Source organism: Lutra lutra, chromosome 7, assembly GCF_902655055.1.
Source record: "Lutra lutra chromosome 7, mLutLut1.2, whole genome shotgun sequence".
NCBI classification, from domain to species: Eukaryota; Metazoa; Chordata; class Mammalia; order Carnivora; family Mustelidae; genus Lutra; species Lutra lutra.
Window position 1 is genome coordinate 20,976,641 of NC_062284.1, and position 21,818 is coordinate 20,998,458.

At 38.5% G+C, this 21,818-nt stretch overlaps 1 protein-coding gene across 1 annotated transcript in view; it reads right to left on the reverse strand.

The window, feature by feature from the left end:
• Positions 1-2,837: 2,837 nt before the first annotated feature.
• Positions 2,838-21,818, reverse strand: part of TRPM1 (transient receptor potential cation channel subfamily M member 1) — a 98,660-nt gene continuing 79,679 nt past the window's right edge. Inside the window, 1 exon segment of the mRNA XM_047737024.1 lies at positions 2,838-5,301. Coding sequence (XP_047592980.1) covers positions 4,029-5,301 — 1,273 coding nt within the window. The 3' untranslated portion in view covers positions 2,838-4,028.

The window sequence follows — 21,818 nt, forward strand, 5'->3', positions numbered from 1 at the left end:
ATTACAAATCAGAGGAATTTCTCTGTGCCTTGTCTGAATTCCTGACCCCCAAAATCCATGAGCACATAGGTGTTTTAAGCCATCTAGGTTCTCAGTAATTTTTTTTTTTTTACAACAAGGAAATGACTACTGTAAATAGACAGTGGTCACTTTTGTGGGGAGGAAGATGATTGAGATTGGAACTTCTGAAACTTCTGGGGTAGCTGGATATTCTATGACTCTGGGTGGTGGCTATAAAGATGTTCATCTTAAAATAACTCAGTCATATTTGTTTTGTATGATTTTCTGTGTCCTTCATAATAAAAATTTCTTTAAAAGTCTTTTTTATGTTGGAGATAGTAGGGTGATGACTTCATTTGTGTTTATTTCCAATAGATATCTGGCAAAATGCATTTTAAAAAAGATTTTATTTATTTTTAAATTTTATTTTATTTTTTCAGTGTTCCAAGATTCATTGTTTATGCACCACACCCAGTGCTCCATGCAATACGTGCCCTCCTTAATACCTACCACCAGGCTCATCCAACCCCATACCCCCCTCCCCTCCAAAACCATCAGTTTGTTTCCAGAGTCCACAGTCTCTCATGGTTCATCTCCCCCTCTGATTTACCCCAATTCACTTTTCCTTTCCTTCTCCTAATGTCCTCTATGTTATTCTTTATGCTTCACAAGTAAATGAAACCATATGATAATTGACTCTCTCTGCTTGACTTATTTCCCTCAGCATAATCTCCTCCAGTCCCGTCCATGTTGATACAAAAGTTGGGTATTCATCCTTTCTGATGGCTACGTAATATTCCATCGTACATATGGACCACATCTTCCTTATCCATTCATCTATTGAAGGGCATCTCGGCTCTTTCCACAGTTTGGCGATTGTGGCCATTGCTGCTATGAACATTGGGGTTCATATGGCCCTTCTTCTCTGATATCTCTGTATCTCTGTATCTCTGATACAGATGATACATCTGTATCAAAAAGATTTTATTTTTTAAAAAATTTATTTCAGAGGGAGAGAGAGAACAAGTGAGAGAGTACAAGTGGGGAAGGAGACAGAGAAACAGACTCCCCACTGAGTGGGGAGCCTGACGCGGGCTCAATCCCAGGACCCTGGGATCATGACCGGAGCCAAAGGCAGACGCTTAACTGACTGAGGCACCCCGGTGCTCCTAAAATGCATTTTTAAAACTTTTTAAAAATGTAAGCTCTGTGTACAGTGTGGGGCTTAAACTCATGACCTTGAGATCAAAAGTTGCATGCTCTATCAATTGAGTTAGCCAGGTGCCCCCAAAATGCATTTTTTGATATGAAATAACTCTAGGACAATGCTTTGAGTTAAATTTTAAAGTCCTGAAACCTAAATTGTGTAAGCCTATAGGAGCCTCAAGGTGATGCCATATATACTCAGAAAATAAGCAATCATATAGTCTCAAAGGAGAAAGCCACTTATAATGAGTTCAATTCTTCTTTCCTCTTGATCAAAGCAAAAAATGAGCTTACTTTCAGCTTATACAACTATCATAACATTTATGAGTGTGCCAGAATTTATGGGATATGAGAATAAAACCTTCTTAGTATGTTTCTTACTGTGTCTTACATAGAACAGAAATAGGCTTATGATTTATTAAGACAGTTTTTTAAAAATTTATTTATTTATTTGAGACACAGAGAGAGGGAGCAGGAAGAGGGAGACGGAGAGCAGCGAGAGGGAGAGGGAGAGGAAGAAACAGACTTCCTGCTGAGGGATACCAATGTGGGGCTCAAACCCAGGACCCCAGGATCATGACCTGAGTTGGAGGCAGATGCTTAACCCACTGAGCTATCCAGGCACTCCTACTAAGACAACTTAATATTAAATGCTTTGAACATACACAGTGTTCCTATCTTAATTGTATTAGATATTGCTAGATTTGATCCAACTGGATATTATTTCCTAACATGTACTGCTCCTTATTTAGCAAACTTAGAATGACAGAGTAATAATACTATCATAGGCCCTACATTAAAGGGCCTCAATATTTGAGCTGTATTGAGATGGTAGAGTGCGTAGACATATAGCATGATTTCAGGTGTGCAAGAAAGTCCCTGCCCCGGGTTCTGGAATTCCACCATTATAACACACGTCCTTGGGTCTGTCAGACCAATATCTAAAGGAAAGTATCACATCCCTTTTAGCCAACACCTCTACAGGAGGGAGGTGTCTCAAATCTAATGAGACTTAAGGGAATGGACTTGGTCCCATAGCAAGGTAAGAGAGACCTCAGAGAGAGAGGGGAGGGGAGCTGTGAAGGGAATGGAGAACAGGGAGTTGCAAAGATAAGCTTTGCCTTCACACCCATTCTGTTGAGCCGTCTTAGGTTCTCCAAGTTATTCTGAGAAACCCTTTTTTCTAGAACCTGGCAAAGGGCTGAAAAGTTTCTTGGCACCAAAAAGAAAGATTTAGGAATGAGGTAAAATGTAATGGGTTAAGCATTGGGTCAAATAACGCAAATAGCAGGATTGATTAAACAGTCTCAATGTAGCAGTAGCTTTATTTATTAAATAAATGTTATCATTTCTTACATTTCAAAGCCCCATCATCCATGCAATGGTATCTTTTGCTTTTTGATCAATTCACCCCGGTTCAGGGATTTGAACCTGATTATTAAAAACTTCAGTCTTATTTAGTTGTTAACTATTTCTGATCACTATCTTTATAACTAACATAACTACGTAACTAGCATAACTACAGGGAATCTCTCTCTCTCTCTCTCTCTCTCTCTCTTCCCTTGCCAGTTTATGACGATGTGACAGTCTGAGTCTCACATGAGAATGGGTGTAGTGGTTATTTTGTGATCATCCCCATTTCTGTCTGACCTGCTTCCCACCATGAGAAACTTCACTAAAGTAGTAATAGGCATGTAACTTCAGGCCTGAGGCTGGCCTTCTCTGTGTGCTCCCAGACTCCTTCTTGAGTCCTCCCAAGAGATGCCATTGTGAGATGGTAAGGATCCAACTCTTAGCCTCTATGAGTGTTGGTGCCCTCTGCATTAGCCAGAGAAGATCCCTTTCTGCCCCTCTCTGCCCCTGTTTGTATAGTCAAGAGTCGTGGGGGGCTAGGGGTGGTATTAAGGGTTCTAGAGAGTGACCCCTGACCTGAGGATGGGGGGCTCAGTAGTCTGAAAGGTTTTTGAACTTATAATTTGAAGTGTAAGACCCTGTATTCTCAGCCATGAATGGTCTCCGTGATTCTCAACAATTCGACCTTCATGATGTTTCTTTCTGGTTTTAGCCACAGCTTTGCACAAACCATTGAATAGGCAGAGGTACAATTTATTTGTGTTTGCTATCAGGGACTCTATGACAACAGGAAAATGCACATTGGATACTTTATTTTTACACATTAACACAACTCCTGGTCACCCTAGACTATGACAGTGTGATCTTTGACATAATAGTGTATTTTTGTTTCCACCGTGTCATTGTAAAACATAAAACATTGAAACAGAAAACAAAGACCCATAAAAAAATATGATGCCGATGGCTTCTTTCCACTTTTTACTTCTTGCACTTCACAATTTTTTCTTCTCCCCCTTCTTTTTTTTTTTTCATGTTTGCTTTCTCTTTAATTTTTCTTTTTACATAGCTGTTTACTCCTTTAGTAACCTACTGGCGGCACCCAAAGGCATTTCTTAGGCTACTTGGAGGAAATAAATAACGGGAAATAAAGAGGTTGTAGAATCGTTTACTGATTAAGCAATTTAGAGATTGCCTAACAAAGAGATTGTAGAATTGTTTACAGATGAAGCAATTTATTGCAACTGGAATATTGTCACTTTCATCTGATCCTACTCCAACTAAAAATAACCTAAGTTTACTAACATGTGCTAGAGAAATATGACTTTATGTTTAGTGCATTGAATTTTAAATCTTATGTCCAAAGTGCCGGACAGTTTTAATGAAAGTGTTTTCAGAAATTGATGCTATTTAGATGACCAAGATGGTAGTCATCAGTGGTTTCGATTTAAAGATCAAAGAGACAGAACATGTCAACATGCAGTTTCTGTGGAAGTTTTCTCTTGCCTGGCCTTCTGTTCTTCTGTTGTAATCCCAGACACAACTGCCAAGTTACTTAAACTGCTGGCATGTCCAGGTCTGTCTAGTTTGTCCTGACCGGCTTTGGCTTTCCTAGGGTGGCCGTGTAAACTTTTTGACCTTAAAGATGGGAACCCCAGAGTTGGGTCTGGTTTCACAGACAGTAAGTTTTCCTTTTTGGTTCTGTCAGGGACAGCTAGAGATAAATGAGAGATCTGAGAAGTTGTTTCAGACCCACAGTTCTCATCTTCGGTGTCCGCGAATTGTTCTGTATGCTCGGCTTGCCTGGCCGCTTCTGACACAATGTAAGGGATGTCAGTACTGCGAGAACGTGTGATCTTTCGAACTTGATATTTCCATTCTGTCGTCCACTGTTGAAGTGTCGAGAGGTGTGCTGGGTCCATGATTGAACTGTACTCTGTGCTGCAGGTGTTAACCCCGCTGACCGGCTTCCGTCCGCGGGAATACACAAAGCTTCTGGACTTCGTTGTTTTATAAGTACTGAACATTTCCTCAGGGTGATAACGCCTCAGCTTTGCTTCTTCCAGGGGATAGGAAATTGTGCCTTCTATCTGGGTTGTTTCCACTGTGAGCTGAGGGTTTTGAAAATCTGATTTGTTCTGTCCATGCATAACATCTGGTTGATTTACACTTGGGGGAACAGTTTCTTCCCTTTCAGAGTCGGCCTGCCTTCCATCATCTTCGGCTGCAATCCCAGTATCTGGACCTAATTTCAGCTCTGAAGAGTTCTTGACGTTGTCTAATGCAAGTTGACCGCAGTCTGGTGTTGCTGGCGGGCTTGTGCTGGACAAAAGGTGAAGGCTGCCTTGACGCTCTGGTACCAGATGCATTTTTGACTCCTTCTCTTCCTTCATTCGGAAGGAACAGGCTTTCTTCCTGAATCCTGTCCCTGGTGGCATGGAGAGAGAAGCATCTTCATACAGCAACTCCTCACCATTGAAATGGTATCTATACATGCTGTAGCCATCGGCGCTGTTGATACTGCTTTGTCTTAGAAGATAAGTAGCATCACATTCGGAAGAAGCTCGGGACCGGGTCTGTATCAGGTCGGACTTGTCAATTCCTGCGAGATTTTCAAGAGCATTCACCATTCTGCTAGACAGTTCTTCCAGCTGAGAAAGTCGAAGGTCAACAGTCTGTAGGGAAGTTTTCATAAAATTTTCTCTTTCGTTGATTTCTTCCAATCTCATTGACATGTTTTCGACTCTGGGGAACACAAAGGGATAGAATTATTACGCTGAGATTAACTAATTATTAAAAACAGAACTATAATGTTATCATTGTTACTTTATTTTCTGGTCTTTTGAGAATCATGAAGCTCATTGGGCATGTTTTCAAACTTCATACTACTCCATACTTCAAACTACTAAAAATTACTGTGAGGAACATCAGAAAGTAATAGAATTATGGTTAATACATACAGCGAGTACTATTTACCATCCATGGCTCTAAATGTTTTCTATATTCATTAATAAGTACTTACTGAGGCAGTATTCTAGGTTGGTTTAATCCTTATAACAGCCTCATGAGGTAATCGCTATTATCATCGTCCCCATTTTAATGAGGAAATCAAGTCATCATGAAAATAATTTGCCCAAGTTCACATGGCTGGTAAGCAGTGGGGCGGTACACAGTGTACATTTGAATGCACACAATCTATTTTAACATTTGCTTCAGCCTTTGTCTCTTAGAGGCATATCACATTGCCTCTGAGAATAAAAGAAGATACTAGCCTTTAGGTTTTTGAGGTTTGATTATAGTTGCCAGCAATTAATGGTTATAATGATAAAATTAATTAAAATCCTTATTTGAAGTTCAGGGGATTCAGAAGATGAATTGTTGGTAATTAAGTACAGATTATCAGATGGCTTACTTAAGGGACAAAAGATCATTTAATTATCTGAAGAATACCACTAGCTTTAAATTGCTCATTATATTTAATAATTAGCATTCCCTTAATGGGTTTTTTAAAATATTTTATTTATTTATTTGAGAGAGAGACAGTGAGAGAGAGCATGAGTGAGGAGAAGGTCAGAGGGAGAAGCAGACTCCCCATGGAGCTGGGAGCCCGATGTGGGACTCGATCCCAGGACCCCGGGATCATGACCTGAGCAGTCGTCCAACCAACAGAGCCACCCAGGCGTCCTGGGTTTTTTGTTTGTTTGTTTGTTTGTTTTAAAGTCCATGGTAGATTATAAATATCTGCAGTTAGATTTTTAACTCCTAGAAGATCAGGCAACAATTTATGAAACCATAATGTTGTCTGAACTAAAGCCTGCTGGAATAGACTAGGTTTTATATTTCAAGAATGTGTACAAGATGAACTTTTTCAACTGGTTCTTGAAATTTAACACTAAGAGGCAGTGAGGTATGCCTAGGACCTAGCACTGCCTTCTAAAAGTTGGATTTGGGGGCTCAGTGGGTTAAAGCCTCTGCCTTCGGCTCAGGTCATGGTCCCGGGGTCCTGGGATCGAGCCCCACATCGGGCTCTCTGCTCTGCGGAGAGCCTGCTTCCTCCTCTCTCTCTGCCTGCCTCCCTGCGTACTTGTGGTCTCTCTCTGTCAAATAAATAAATAAAATCTTAAAAATAAATAAATAAATAAATAATAAAAGTTGGATTTGGGGCACCTGGGTGGTGCAGCTGGTTAAGGGTCTGACTCCTGATTTTGGCTCAGGTCCTGACATCAAGTCCCTCCTCAGGCTCACATTCAGTGGAGAATCTGCTTGGGATTCTCTCTCTCCCTCTCCCCCACTCACAGGTGCATGTGTTCGATCTCAAATAAATAAATAAATCTTTAAAAATAAATAAATAAAAGTTGAATTTGCCCCCCAGGATGTGATGGGGGTGGGCAGTGGGGATAGGGCTCTGGGCCCTCTGAACCAGGGGTACGGTGGGCCATTCCAGTAAGTTCTTCCCTGGATGAAGACCAATACTTTGGTCTGATTCTGTCATGCCTGGGTTTTCTCCCACCTTCTGATCCTGTCTTAGAAACATACAGGCAGTCTCTAGGGTCACCTGGTTTGCACTTAGTCTGTTTCTAGAAGGTCCTTGCTACCTTCTTTACATATCCTTCTAAATCCTTCCACCTGTTTTCCTTTCTTTCTTCTTACCCACTTCCTGAGTTCCAGCTGCTCTTTTCTGCACTAAGTTTCTGCTCTACGACCATGTATCCTGTTCTTTCCTCACTCCCTGCTACCTCTGTGGTTACCTTTCCCTACATCCTGCCAGAGCTGCTTTTGCCAATGCTGTGCTTCTGTTGGACACATTGACAGCTGTGCTCTGATGTGTGGGAGGGTCTTTGGCTTCTATTCTTAACTTTTTTGTGTGGGGAAAAGACTATTTATATGTCCCCTAGGAAACCACATCATTTGAGCAGGAAGGGTCTGGCTTCCTGGAAATTTGCCACCATGAGGACCAAATTCACTGTGTATGAGAAGTCCTGACTTTCATACCATAGACACTACACCTTCTAAGGGTTCTCTTTCCTCTTGCATTTCGGGGACCAACAGAACTTTCACTATTAATTTACGTGACTTCAAGTAAGATTTGATTTTCTCTGTGAAATGTCATGTCTCCTCACTCACTTCAAATCTATTTTTCTCGAGGATTCCTTTGATGTTAAAATCCACAATGTCCTCTCTAAAGTCAAACTTGAGACCCTCTAACAAATACTACTTTAAGAGATAATGCAGGGGTGCCTGGGTGGCTCAGGGGGTTAAGCCTCTGCCTTCAGCTCAGGTCATGATCTCAGGGTCCTGGGATCGAGCCCCACATCTGGGCTCTCTGCTCAGCAGGGAGCCTGCTTACCCACTCCCCATGCCTGCCTCTCTGCCTACTTGTGGTCTCTCTCTGTCAAATAAATAAAAACTAAAAAGAGAGAGAGAGAGAGGGTGGGAGAGAGAGAGAGAGAGATAATACAAACTCTATCCAAACTCTGAAAAATAAATATACTGGTAAAATATAGATAAATAGCTCTCCTTTTGAATCTTCTATAATTCTCTGCCTATTTTTTCCTGCGTTACCTAATTCAGATACTAGCACGACCAGCCACTCATACATAAAAAGGAAATTTGCTATTTGTGACAGCGTGGATGGACCTAGAGGGTATTATGCTCAATGAAATAAGTCAGACAAAGAAAGAAAAATACCCTATGACTTCATTCATTTGTGGAATCAAAAAAAAAAAAGAAAGAAAGAAAGAAAAAGAAAAGAAAAGGAACATGTGAACGAACAAACAATAGAGCAAAATAAGACCCCTAAATGCAGACAACCAACTGATGTTACCAGAGGGGAGGGGGAATGAGGATCAGCAAAATGGGAGAAGGGGGGTTTGTGGGAGGTATGGGCCTATGGTTATAGAGTAGGCCAAGGAGATGAAAGGTACAGCATTGGGAATATAGTCAGTGGTATTACACTAGTGTTGTGTAATGACAGATGGTAGCTACACGTGTGGTGAGCAAAACATAAGGTACAAAGCTGTCAAATCACCATTGTATACCCACACTAATGTCACACTGTGTCAAACACACTTCAGTAAAAAAAAAAACAAAATAAAAAAAATTAAAAAATAAAGAAATAAGAAGTCATCTGATGCTGAAGTCTCCCTTACTGTACTCAGCCGCCCTACTTCTCTAGCTCCCCAGTCCCCTGCATTGAATAAACTGCCAAGCTCCATAGTGGGACTCTTCCGTGGGTGTCTCTAAATCTCCTCCCTTTCATACTGCCACTCTCTTAATCGAAACTGTGGAAGAATCAAGGTTCATGACGTGGCTTAGATTAAGAAAAATGATCAGATGCTTATTTCAAGCCTATAAAGAGCTACAGCATTGGAGACAAAGTGTAAATGCTTATATCAAATCAAGGGACATTGGATTGAGTTTTAATTTTTTTTAATTTTTAAAAATATTTTATTTATTTATTTGTCAGAGAGAAGGAGAGAGAGAGAGAGAGAGAGCACACAAGCAGGCAGAGAGGCAGGCAGAAGCGCAGAGAGAAGCAGGCTTCCCGCCGAGCAAGGAGCCCATGCAGGACTTGATCCCAGGACCCTGGGATCATAACCTGAGCTGAAGGCAGTGGCTTACCCCACTGAGCCACCCAGGCATCCTGGATTGAGTTTTTATAGTATGCGTGAATGGAGTAAGAAATAAATGAATTTAAGGTCACTTATGTCTGGAATGATGAACCAAAGAGATGGATAATAATCCATCTTCTATGCTAGCCATATTTCATGACTTCCCTCAATTACTTAAGATGGTTCACAAATCTTGACATCCCTAAAAAGAGTGATTTCCATTTCAGATGTAGAAAGACAGACTAGCTAGGAAACACTTTGACAAGAGTCCCAGATCTGTTGACACTCTGAGTGGCAGGAAAACACACAAGAGAAATCTGTCATTTCTGTAGAGCTTGTAGCAAAACATGAACTTCCTTACTTTTCTAAGTCTTAATTCTACTTTCCTTTCAGCAGGGAGTGAAATATTTTTTCAGTATAGCACAGACTACAAAGGTATTCTAAGGCTAAGCGATTTGCTCTTAAAGACATATTTCTCACATGCCATATTTTTAATTTCATATTTTCCTTTTTAAATTTTCCTTTAGAAATTTTCATATGGTAAATCCACTGTTTTTTTTTTTCTGGCATTCAGTCGTATGAATCACTGAAGCATTGTGTAACTTCAAGATGTCACATGTGTTGATACATTTATATATGGCAATGTGATTACCACTGTAGTATTAGCTAATGCCTGTATAATGTCACATAATTATCCTTTCTTTTCTGTGGTGGGAACAATTAAGATCTAGTCTTTTAGTAATGCTTAAGTTAATAATACAGTATTTTTTTTTTTTTACTCTAACCACTATGAGGTACATTAGATCTCCAGGACTTACTCAACTACTAGTTGCAAGTTTATACCCTTAAAGAACATATCCTCAATTCTCTTGGTAATCCCTGGGTAGGCACCATTCTACTCTGTTTTTATCACCTTAGCTTTTTCTGATCTCACATAGACATGAGATCATATGGCATTTCTCTTTCTCTGTTTGACGTATTTCATTTAAGCATAATGTCCTCAAGGTCATCCATGTTGTCACAGATGGCAGGGTTTCATTGTTTCTCATGGCTAAGTAATATTCAATTGTATATGTAAACCATGTCTTCTTTATCCATTCATCTGTTGTGGACCCTTGGGCTGTTTCCACAGCTTGGCTGTTACAAGTAATGCTTCAATAAACATAGGAATACATCTATCTCTTGGATGTCCTGTTTTCATTTTCTTTGAATATACACCCAGGAGTGGAATTACTGGATCATCTGGTAGTTCTATTTTTAAATTTTTGAGGAACCTCTATATTGTTTAACATAGTCTGAACCAATAAGTTTTCATTTCATACCTAGAGAACACAGTGAGTATATTAGCTTTATAAGAAACTGCCAAACTATTTTTCAGAGTGGCTGCACCATCTTATAGTCCCACCAGCAGCGTAAGAAAGTTCCATGAGCTCAGTGTCTTTGTTGGCACTTGGTGTTGTCAATATGTTTTTATTTTAACTATTATAATATGTGTGTGATCTCATCATAGTTTTAATTTGTGTTTCACTAATAGATAATAATGTTGAACATCTTTTTTTAAAAGATTTTATTTATTTGATAGATCATAAGTAGGCAGAGAGGCAGGCAGAGAGAGAAGGGGGGTGGGAAGCAGGCTCCCTGCTGAGCAAAGAGCCCAATGTGGGGCTCCATCCCAGGACCCTGAGATCATGACCTGAGCTGAAGGCAGAGGCTTAACCCGCTGAGCCACCCAGGTGCCCCTGTTGAGCATCTTTTTATGGGCTTATTTGCCAAGACCAAGTCTTCTCTGGTGTGTCTATTTTCATCTTTTGCCCATTTAAAAAATTGGGTCATTTTCTCCCACATTATTGAGTTTTGAAGTTAGAAGAGTTATAGAAGTTTAAGTTCTGGAAGTTTAAGACTTCCAGTATGTTGTTCAATAGCAGTGATAGAGTGCACATCCTTGCCTTGCTCTTAATTTTAAGGGAGAAACAATTCAGTCTTTTACCATGTTAGCTGTGGCTTTTTTTTTTTTATATAAATGCCATTTATCAGATTGAGGAAGTTCCTCTCTGTTCCTTGTTTTCTGAGAGGTTTCTGTCTCTTTTCTTAATTTCATTTTATTCTTTCTTTTTCTTTTTTTTAGAATTATTTTTATTAACATGTACTGTATTATTTGCCCCAGAGGTACAGGTCTGTGAATCATCAGGTTTAAACATTTCACAGCACTCACTATATTCTTTTGTTTTTTAAAAAAATCAGGAATGGATGTTGAATTTTGTGGAAATAATTTTTTCTTCACCAGTTGGTATTATGTTTTCTTTAAACTGTTACTATAGTGGATAGCATGGATTTTCAAATATTGAACATCTTTTCATTCCTAAGATAAATCTTACCATTTGTGGCTAGACTCAACTTGCTAATATTTGTTGTGAAGTTTTTATCTATGGTCATAAGGGCTAGTATCCTATAGTTTTCTCTTTCAATTCTTTGAATTTTGTGTCACGGTCATGCTGGCCTCAGAAATAAGTTAGGAAATGACTATATCATTTACTGTAGATCTTATGGTGGTTGATCTAGGAATACAAAGTAGATAGTAACATTTCACAGTCTACTTAGCTTCAATACTTTACCACTTCAATTGGATATAAAAACATTACCACCATATGGGTCCATTTTCTGTCCATGCCTTCATGCTTTGGTTGTCTTAGATATTACACAGACACATATTGAAAACCCGAACATTCCTTCATTCCTGATGTCCCAAGTTTACTTCTGGTATAGGTTATTCTGTCTGAAGAACTTCTTGTAGTAATATTTTAGGGCCCAACTCATAAAATGAGTTCTCTAAGGTCTTTATTTCATATTCATTCCTGAAGAATTTTTGTTGGATATAGAATTTTGAGGTTGATAGTTATTTCTTCAGCTTTAGAACCATGATGCTACTTTCTCCTGGCCTTCTTGGTTTCTCACAAGAAAACTGCCCTTATTTAAATAGCTATTCCATTATAAGTTATAAATCCTTTTTCTCTGGATGCTGTAATTTTTTTTTTTAATTTGTCTTTTGTTTTCAGAAGATTCTAACATGTACCAGGGTGAGGATCTCCTTGAATTATTCCTATTTGGTGTTTGCTAAATTCCTTTAACATGTAAATTTATGTCTTTCACCCATTTGGGAGTTTTTCAGTTATTATTTCTTAAAATATTGTTTTCTGCATCACACTTTCTCTCTTCTACTGAGACTCTGGTGGCACAGTGTTACACATTTAGTTCCACAAGGTTCCTTCCCCCCCCTGCCCAGTTTATTTACTCTTTTTTGCTCAAATTAGGTAATTTTTACCTATATATGTCTTCAAGTTTACAGATTCCTTCCTCTGTCATTTCTGTTATGCTATTGAGCCTAGCCAGTGGAATTTTAATTTCATTTATTATATTTTTCAGTTCTAAACTTTTCATTGGTTCTTCTTTATATCTTCCATTTTTCCTGAGACTTTTATTTTTCAATTAGTTTCAACATTCTTTGCAATTTTGTTCAAGCATTTTTATAATAGTTACCTTAAAGTCTGTCAAATATTTCAAACATCTGGGGCGCCTGGGTGGCTCAGTGGGTTGGGCCTCTGCCTTCAGCTCGGGTCATGATCTCAGGGTCCTGGGGTCAAGCCCCACATCGGGCTCCTTGCTCAGTGGGGAGCCTGCTTCTCTCTCTGCCTCTGCCTGCCTCTCTGCCTGATTGTGCTCTCGCTCTGTCAAATAAATAAATGAATAAAATCTTAAAAAAAAAAAAGAAAAAATAATTCAAACATCTGCACTACTTTGGCCTTGACATTTATTAGTTTTTTTCTTTAACCCAGTAAATTAGATTTTTCTGAATTCTTCATATTCTAAGTTATTTTAGCTTATATCATGGATATTTCAAATCTTATGTCATGTGACAGAGTCTTGTTTAAATCCCATGACAGATTTTATATTTTTCTTTTAGCAATTGATTGACCTAGTTAAGCTCAAGGTGTAAGTTCCACCATTACTTTTGTTGGCTGTGATCCCAGTTGCAGTTCAATTTTCAAAGTCTTGGCAGTGCCTTTGAAATCTGTCTTGTGTTTGTACAGCCCAGTGATCAGTTTAGGACCTTGATAATTGTCTATTCATTAGTTCAGGACTCAGTACCTTTGAGATCTTTCTTCTTTTTTAATACAGGCATTCACTATTATAATTATTTTGAGTACCACTTTGGCTTCATCCTATAAATTTTGGTTATTTTGTGTTTTCATTTTTATTCACTTTGAAGTATTTTATTTCTTTTTAAAAATGTTTAAATTGTGGTAAAATACATATAATATAAAATTTACCATCTTAACCATTTAAAAATGCACATTTCAGTGGCATTTAGTACATTCACACTGTTGTGCAACCTCAAAGTACTTTCTAATTTCCCTTTTGGTTTCTTCTTTGACTCATTGGTTATTTAAGACAGTGTTGTTTAATTTTCATATATTTTTGAGTTTTCCAAATGTCCTTTTGTTATTAACTTATCATCTCATTTCACTGTGGTCAGAGAACACACTTTGATTAATTTTAATCTTTAAAAAATTTCTTTAGATTTGTTATATGGCCCAACATAGGGTCTATGATCTATCCTGGATAATGTTCCATATGTTCTCGAAAAGAATCTATATCCTGCTGTTGTTGAGCAGTGTTCTGTTAGGTTGAGTGGGCATGTAGTATTATTTAAGTCTTTTATGTTTTTATTATGTCTGTCTAGCCACTTAGGTGTCCCACAGCTATACTAATTTTGATAACTATTCATGTGGAATATCTTTTCCCACCCTTTTATTTTCAAACTATTGTGTCCTGAATCTGAAATGAATCTTTAGAGAGAATGCAGTTAGATTGTGTTTTTAAAAATGTACAGTCTGTGGGCGCCTGGGTGGCTCAGTGGGTTAAGCCGCTGCCTTTGGCTCAGGTCATGATCTCAGGGTCCTGGGATCGAGTCCCGCATCGGGTTCTCTGCTCGGCAGAGATCCTGCTTCCCTCTCTCTCTCTCTGCCTGCCTCTCCATCTACTTGTGATCTCTCTCTGTCAAATAAATAAATAAAATCTTTAAAAAATAAAAATAAAAATAAAAAAAATAAAAATATACAGTCTGACAGTCTTTGTGTCTTAATTGGAGAGTTTAATCCATTTATATTTAATATGATTACTGATAAGGAAGAATTTACCCTTATCATTTTAGTGTTTGTTTTCCACATGTCTTATGCCTTCTTTTGCTCAATTCCTCCATTGCCACCTCTTTCTGTGTTAAATAGACATTTTTTAGTGTACCATTTTAATTCCCTTTCCGTTTATTTTATTATATTTATTATATAATATATTTGAGTTATTTTCTTAGTGGTTGCCCTAGAGACTACAATGAACATCTTAATTTATGACAATCTAATTCAGATTAATGTCAATGTAATTTCAATAGTATACAAAAATTTGCTCTTTTAAAGTTTATCACTTCTTTCTCTACTTTATGTTGTTGTCACAGATTACATCTTTATTTGTTCTATGCCCATCAGTATAGACTAGTAGTTATTGCTTTCTGCAGTTATTTTTTAAATTATATAGAAAATAAAAAGTAGTTACAAACAAAAAATATACTTATAATGTCTTTTATACTTATGTAGGTATTTACCTTCCCTGGTGCTCTTTATTTCTTCATGTAGATTTTAGTTACTGTCTGGTGACCTTTCATTTCTGCCCAAAGAACTTCTTAGTATCTCTCCTAGGGCAGGTCTAGTAGCAAATAAAATTCTTTCAGTTTTTTCTATCTAGGAAAATCTTAATTTCTCCTTCATTTTTTTGAAACACTATTTTGCTATATACAGTATTCTTGGTTGACAGTATTTTTCTTTCAGCACTTTAAATATTTCATCCCACTGCCCACTTGCTCCAATAAGAAGTCAGCCTTTTATTTTATTTAGGATGTTTTGTATGTGATGAGTTCCTTCTTTCTTGCTGCTTTCAAGATTTTTTTCCTCTGGCTTGCAACACTTTGACTATGATTTGAATAAGTGTGGATGCCTTTGAGTTTATTTTACTTGGAGTTCATTGAACTTCTTGTATGTGTAGATTAATATTTTTCCTTAAATTTGGGAAATTTTTGGCCTTTATTTTTTCAGATATTTTCTCCCACTTTCTCTTTTGTCTCCTTCTGGCACTCCCATTATGTGTATGTCATGCTGACAGTGTTCCACAGTTCTCTGAGACTCTGTCATTCTTTTATATTTCTCTTTCTTAGACTGAATAATCTCAGTTGACTTATCTTCAAGTTCACTGATTCTTCTGCCTGCTCAAATCTGATTTTGAGACTCTATAGTAAAATTTTCATTTTAGGGGCACCTGGGTGGCTCAGTGGGTTAAGGCCTCTGCCTGCAGCTCAGGTCATGATCCTGGGGTCCTGGGATCGAGCCCCGCATCGGGCTCTCTGCTCCACAGGGAGCCTGCTTCCTCCGCTCTCTTTCTCTGCCTGCCTCTCTGCCTACTTGTGATCTCTGTCTGTCAAATAAATAAATAAAAATCTTTTAAAAATTTTTTTTCATTTTAGTTCCTATATGTTACAATTCCAGAATGTCTGTTTCCTCCTTCTCCTCCTTCTCTCCTGCTCTTTTTCCTCCTCCTCCTTTTCTCCTTCTTCCTCTTCCTCTTCTTCTTCTTCTTCTTCAACTTCTTTCTTTTTAAAAATATATTTTCTATCTCTTTATATTCTCCATAAGGTGAGACATCATTCTCATTCCTCCCTATAAATCTTTAGTGATGGATTTCTTTAGCTCTTCGAATGTGTTAACGGTAACTGATTTAAAGTTTTTGTCAGAAAGTTCAACATCTGGAACTTCTTAGAGCCAATTTCTTTGAGTGCCTTTTCCCCAGGTGTGGACCATACTGTCTTGCTTCTTTTCCTGACCTTTTACTTAAAACTGGGCATTTTGAGTAATAGAGCACAGCAATTCTTGAAGTCAGAGTCTCTCTCCTCCCCCAGGGTTTATTACTGTTGCTTCATTTTGTGGTAGTTGTTGCTTATTTAGTGATTTTTCTAAAATGATCCTGTAAAGCCTGTATTCTTTGTTGTGGGTGGTCACTGAAATCCTGCTCTTTTAGTTCAGTGGTCAGCTGATGATTGAACAGAGATTTCTTTAAATCTTTGGAATAAAAAAATTCTCCTAGACTTTGCTGAGGGACTCTGTGCATGCACATCTTCGACACTCAACCAGAGTTTGCATCTTTGTCTTAGCCTTCACTTCCTGTTTGCACAGAGCCTTTAGGTAGGCTAGAATTGGAAGCTTTCTGCCTTATCAGGTATTTTCTGAGCATGTCACAACCATATGCATGCACAAGGTCTTCTAGATTCCCAGGAATATGTCAGAGCTTTTCAAAGCCCTATGGACATCTCATTTCCCAGCCTTTTCACTGAAGCTTTTTGGTTAGTCTTGTTTGCCCCAAATCTATTATTTTTTTTTTTTTTTTACCTCAGGGAGTAGGGACTAAAACATTTGCCTGTAAATGTTTTTGAAAAATGCCCTCTCCCCATCTCCACCTCTGGCTAGCAGTTTTAGCCCTTGGCTAGTTCCAAGCCAGGGGAAATTAAGACAAGCCTTTGAGCCAGACTTTCAGGGAATCACCAGATCGGTCAAAACAGATAATTACAATTCTTTGTGGATGGGGTCCTTTTTGCTTCCACTGGTACCAGGAATTCAGGCTATTATTTTCATGATTGCCACTGAACTGAGGAGTGGGGGATGGGACTAGGCAAATTGAAATGCCACAAATCTCATTTAAAAAGAAAAAAAAGATCAGCTATGTTTCTTGAATAAGCACTCCACAAATGGTTGCAAGCCATTGGTTCATTTCCATCTTTCTAAAAAATTTGATTCTGAAAGTTTTGCCAGTTTTATGGAGGGATGGAGTCCAAGAGTTCCTTACTCAATCATTTTTTGTTCACTTTGTCTCCCTCAGTGCTTTAGGTATGTTAATAAGGAGCAGAACCACACACACACACTCACACACGCTTGCACACACACATACACATACAAATACAGTTTGGGGGGTGAGCTCTAAAGTTCATAAGCAGCCTCATAGTGTTACTTTCCCAATCTCCTCCCACTCTATAATCTGCTTGGTATTTCCAGTACCCTGGAGCTCCCTCTTTTCAACATCTAATCAGAAATCTGGGACTTTAATTAATCCACTCTGCCTGCACTTCCACAACTTCCAGGGCCAAGTGGCAGGAGGATAGAGAGAAAACAAAAACCAAAAATTGGCTCCACCTTCTTGGTTTTTGATGAAATAGGTAGGGACTTTGCTAGAGCACTGGATCTCCTACAACTGACTCAGTTAGGGGAAAAATAGGAAGGGAAAGAAGACACTTTTGGAATAAGCAGGATGAAGTCTCAATAATTTTCCTTAATATTTAAAGAGATATGACCTCATGTTATACCCCAGGCTGATAAAGAAAAAAAGTGTTAGTTGTTAGGAATAAGTTCTTTGCCTCCAATGGCTACTCACTCTAATCCAAAACAATAACACAGGTACTCAATCATGCTACTCCTAGCTTAAACACAGTAGCAGCTTCTCATAACATTTAAGATTAAAAGCCAAATTTTATTGCAATGATGGGTACCAAGGGTATGTTAAAAAGAAACCTTATGGCTGCCTGGGTGGCTCAGTCAGTTAAGCATCTGCCTTTGGCTCAGGTCATGATCTAAGGGTCCTGGGATCAAGCCCCACGTTGGGCTCCCTGCTCGGCAGAGAAGTTTGCTTCTCCCTTTCCCTCTCCCGCTCCCCCCATTCATGCTCTTTCTCTGTCTCTGTCTCTCTCTCAAATAAATAAATACATAATCTTTAAAAGTAAAGGAAACCTTGTAATCTCCATTGATAATGTTTCTGTGATAGAAACAGTAGCACTACCTCAGTATTATGTAAAGTGCCACATAAATGCAGATTCAGGTTTTCTCTTCCAATTCCATAGAAGCTCTTAACTTCCTTCTATAAAGATTACTGTTTATTGGGGCACCTAGGTGGCTCAGTCAGTTAAGCATCTGCCTTTGGCTCAGTTAATGATCTCAGGGTCCTGGGATTGAGCCCCACATCAGGCTCATTGCTCAGCAGGGAATCTTCTTCTTCCTCTCCCTCCCCACTGCTTATGCTCTCTCTCTCTGTCTCAGATAAATTAATAAAATCTTTAAAAAATATTTCTGGTCCTTATATACACTCAAGACTTTTCAGAATGTGTTCCCCATCCTTCCTTTCTGTTTCATCTTGTTCTTCATCCTCCAATTTGCTTCACAAACATTCCATCATCTCCAAAATGGAAAAATAAAATTCTCCTAGAACTTGAGAACCCCAAATGTCAGGGCATTTGGTGAGCTCAGTTTGAAAAAACTTGTCCTAGAACTTGCTACCTCTGATGTTTGTAGAACCAGATGAATGAAAGCTGCCTTGGTGATGCCAGGGATCCCAGCCATTGTGTATAAAATTATGTTGTTGCCCTGGCTTCTACTATTATTTAATTAGATTAATATGACTGGATTGTTTTTTATTTTTCAAAATCATATTCATTTTATAAAAGAAGTCAATATTTGTCTTTGAGTATTTCAAATCATTTGGTCAAGTCACTTGTAACTATTACTCTAGTATGACAGTATTTGGCTCAAAAGGACTATTTCTTTGGATGTTAAGTATTTTTACAATACAAATGCATTTTCTTAGACTGAAATACTGATGATTTCTTATCAGGTCTATCTATTTTTGCCAGTTTGAATTCATGGCTTCTCATAATTATTTATGTGTTTGGATTTACATATACATCCCATAAGTAGCTTCACTAGGCTTTTTTTTTTAAATTTAAATTCAATTAGCTAACGTACAGTAGTACATCATTAGCTTTTGATATATTGTTCAATAATTCATCAGTTGCATATAACACCCAGTGCTCAGCCCATCACAAGTGCTTCTCTAGGTTTTTATTTCACACACTGTGGTAGCATTTACTTCGCAGTAAAAATTCTCCCATTTAGAATATTATCGAGAAGAGCCAGAAGGCCATTTTTCTAACTACCAAACTTCCGAGTTTCGGTGGGCAGGTCAGAACAATTTGTGAGGAGTAGGCTTTTATATCAGAGGAAACTAGAACCAAGTGGTATCTACAAACTGGCTGGGACCAACGTGATCATTCTCCTGTCTTCGAATGGAATTGAAGCTGCTCTTGACTTACAACAATATTTGCCCCGCCTTTTACTACTTACTGTGTATCTCCTACTAAAATCCTGGGAGCCCAGACCCCGACTTGTTTTATCAGTCCTAGTTCATAATAGTAGCATTTGCCTCCCTCACCTGTTTGATTCAGAGATTAGTACAGATCAGTCTACAGGGTTTTCTGTTAAAAGGCCACATCCCAATGCCCTCATCAGTCTCCTAATTTGGGCCCGTATATATTCTACTTGTTTTATAAATTCAGAAAGTTAGAGATAAGGGTACCAAATTAGCAACTGACATTGCATATCAGGACTTTGTTTTCAAGAAAAAAGAAGGGCTATGGAGGATCTCAACATTTTGTCAACTTCGGTATTCTCTTTGAGATGTGGCCATATTCATGTTAGGGATGGAGTGCTCCAGCATCCCCACCAGTGGCAATAAACAACATCAGCAAAGGCAGCAAAAACAACAGTGGTAGCATGATAGTGTTGTGTTGTGTGTTACACAATTAAGTGAAATTGTGTAAATGAAAGCACTCGGTGAGGTATGAATGCTATGCAAGTGTACAATAACATGACCATGTGAAGGGGGTGTGATTGCAAATCTCCAGATGCTTTCATTGTTATCTCATATATCTGTTATTTAGGATATTTGGTTTTGGACATTGTACTACTAAACTTGAAAGGAGCTTAATGAAAACACAGTTTTTGTTGTTGTTGTTGTTGTTTTATTTAAAAAAAAAAGATTTTATTTATTTATTTGACAGGCAGAGAGGCAGGCAGAGAAAGGGGGGAAGCAGGCTCACTGCTGAGCAGAGAGACCTATGCGGGGCTCGATCCCAGGACCCCGGGATCATGACCTGAGCCGAAGGCAGAGGCTTTAACCCACTGAGCCACCCAGGTGCCCCTGTTGTTGTTGTTTTTAAGGCACTGTAAATAAAGTTTTCCATTTCATTCAACTACTAGGCACAACAATATATAAATGTGTGGCACTTTGTAGTAACTTCCAAGAGAATACCGATAGATAGCATAACTTTATTGGAGTTTCATAGACTCTTATCTATTAAATATAAGGTCAAAATTCATGTTCTCATGGTAAAAGTCTCTCGTGTATTTCCTAAGGACAGAACTTAGATATTTGGGGTTTTGTAGCATGGTAGTTACCAAAACCTGTTTTATGTGCCATCATCTTTTCATGTGCAATCATTACCCTTCACCTGTAAGGCATCTTATAAATTATATGGGAACATTCCCTTAATGATAGAGCTCAATGTTAACATAAAAACAATGTTAGTGGAACAACTAGATCCAGTTTATACTTGAAGAAACCCATGTTTCAAGGTCCCATGGTGTTCTATATTGAGTTCTAAGACTATTCTTACCCTGTAATTTTATTCCAGGTCTACAGATCATAAACTTGTTTCATCCAGTCCAAATTTTATATCCAGCTATTTTAATTTCCATCTTTGTATGAGGCTGCCTTTTAAGTTTAGTCATTACAGTGAGAACACTCAAGATGGAACCTGGTTGTGCCTACTTACAGAGTTTTTATATGTGAAAGACTAAATGAAGAACAAGACTTAAGTCTTAAATCTTTTGGCTTTCTCATTGTTTTTAATAAACAAAATACTGAAGACTTACTAAAAGAATATTAAGCTCTCTAGGATCTTAACTCTAAGCCACATCATTATATATACCAACATGGCCATACTTCAGACCTCCTCGGTTTCTAGAATTCAAGTCATCTAAATCAGTGGACTTTTCTGGCTATATTCCACTTTCTGTTCAGGCAAGACTCAGGTCAGCCACTCATTGAAGCTCTTAATAATATCCTAGGTTCTCTTTCCCTTACTTTCGGATATTAGTGCCAACTCTACTCCTTCCTCTATTGCCACTAGGACTCCACAGCTGGGCAGGGAAAAATGGTGTCTTGAGGCAGTGTAAAATGTTTATGCTACCATTTGCAAACACTAACATCATTTGTGGTATCCCCATTGATTAGTTCTAGGGATCACAGGTCCCTTTCAGCCTCCCTTTTGCTATGCCCCATGCTTCATTCGCTAACTGCATTCTTGCCCTGGAGCTGTAGAGAGTCACTGATGAAGGTCATAGGAGTCACCTTGACTTGGCCCAATACAAAGTCATATTAGCTAATTTCATTACATCCCAAATATTCCTGCTGAGCAATCGCTTGGCTAGCTCCTTTCCTATCACATTTCCCCTAAAGATGAACTCGAATCCTCCTTAGAAACTTTAAGTCTGTAATATTGCTAGGGGTACTCTTTCCCCAATCCTATCATTCCTTCCTATGCATCTGGACTTTCTATTAGTGTAAAACTCTTGGCCTCTCTCCAGTCCTTTATTTATTCTTGAGGAGGACTGATTTTCTGGTTGGAATTTGGGGACCACGACACCAGCTTGCTTTTTTTTCTCTCTCTCTGAG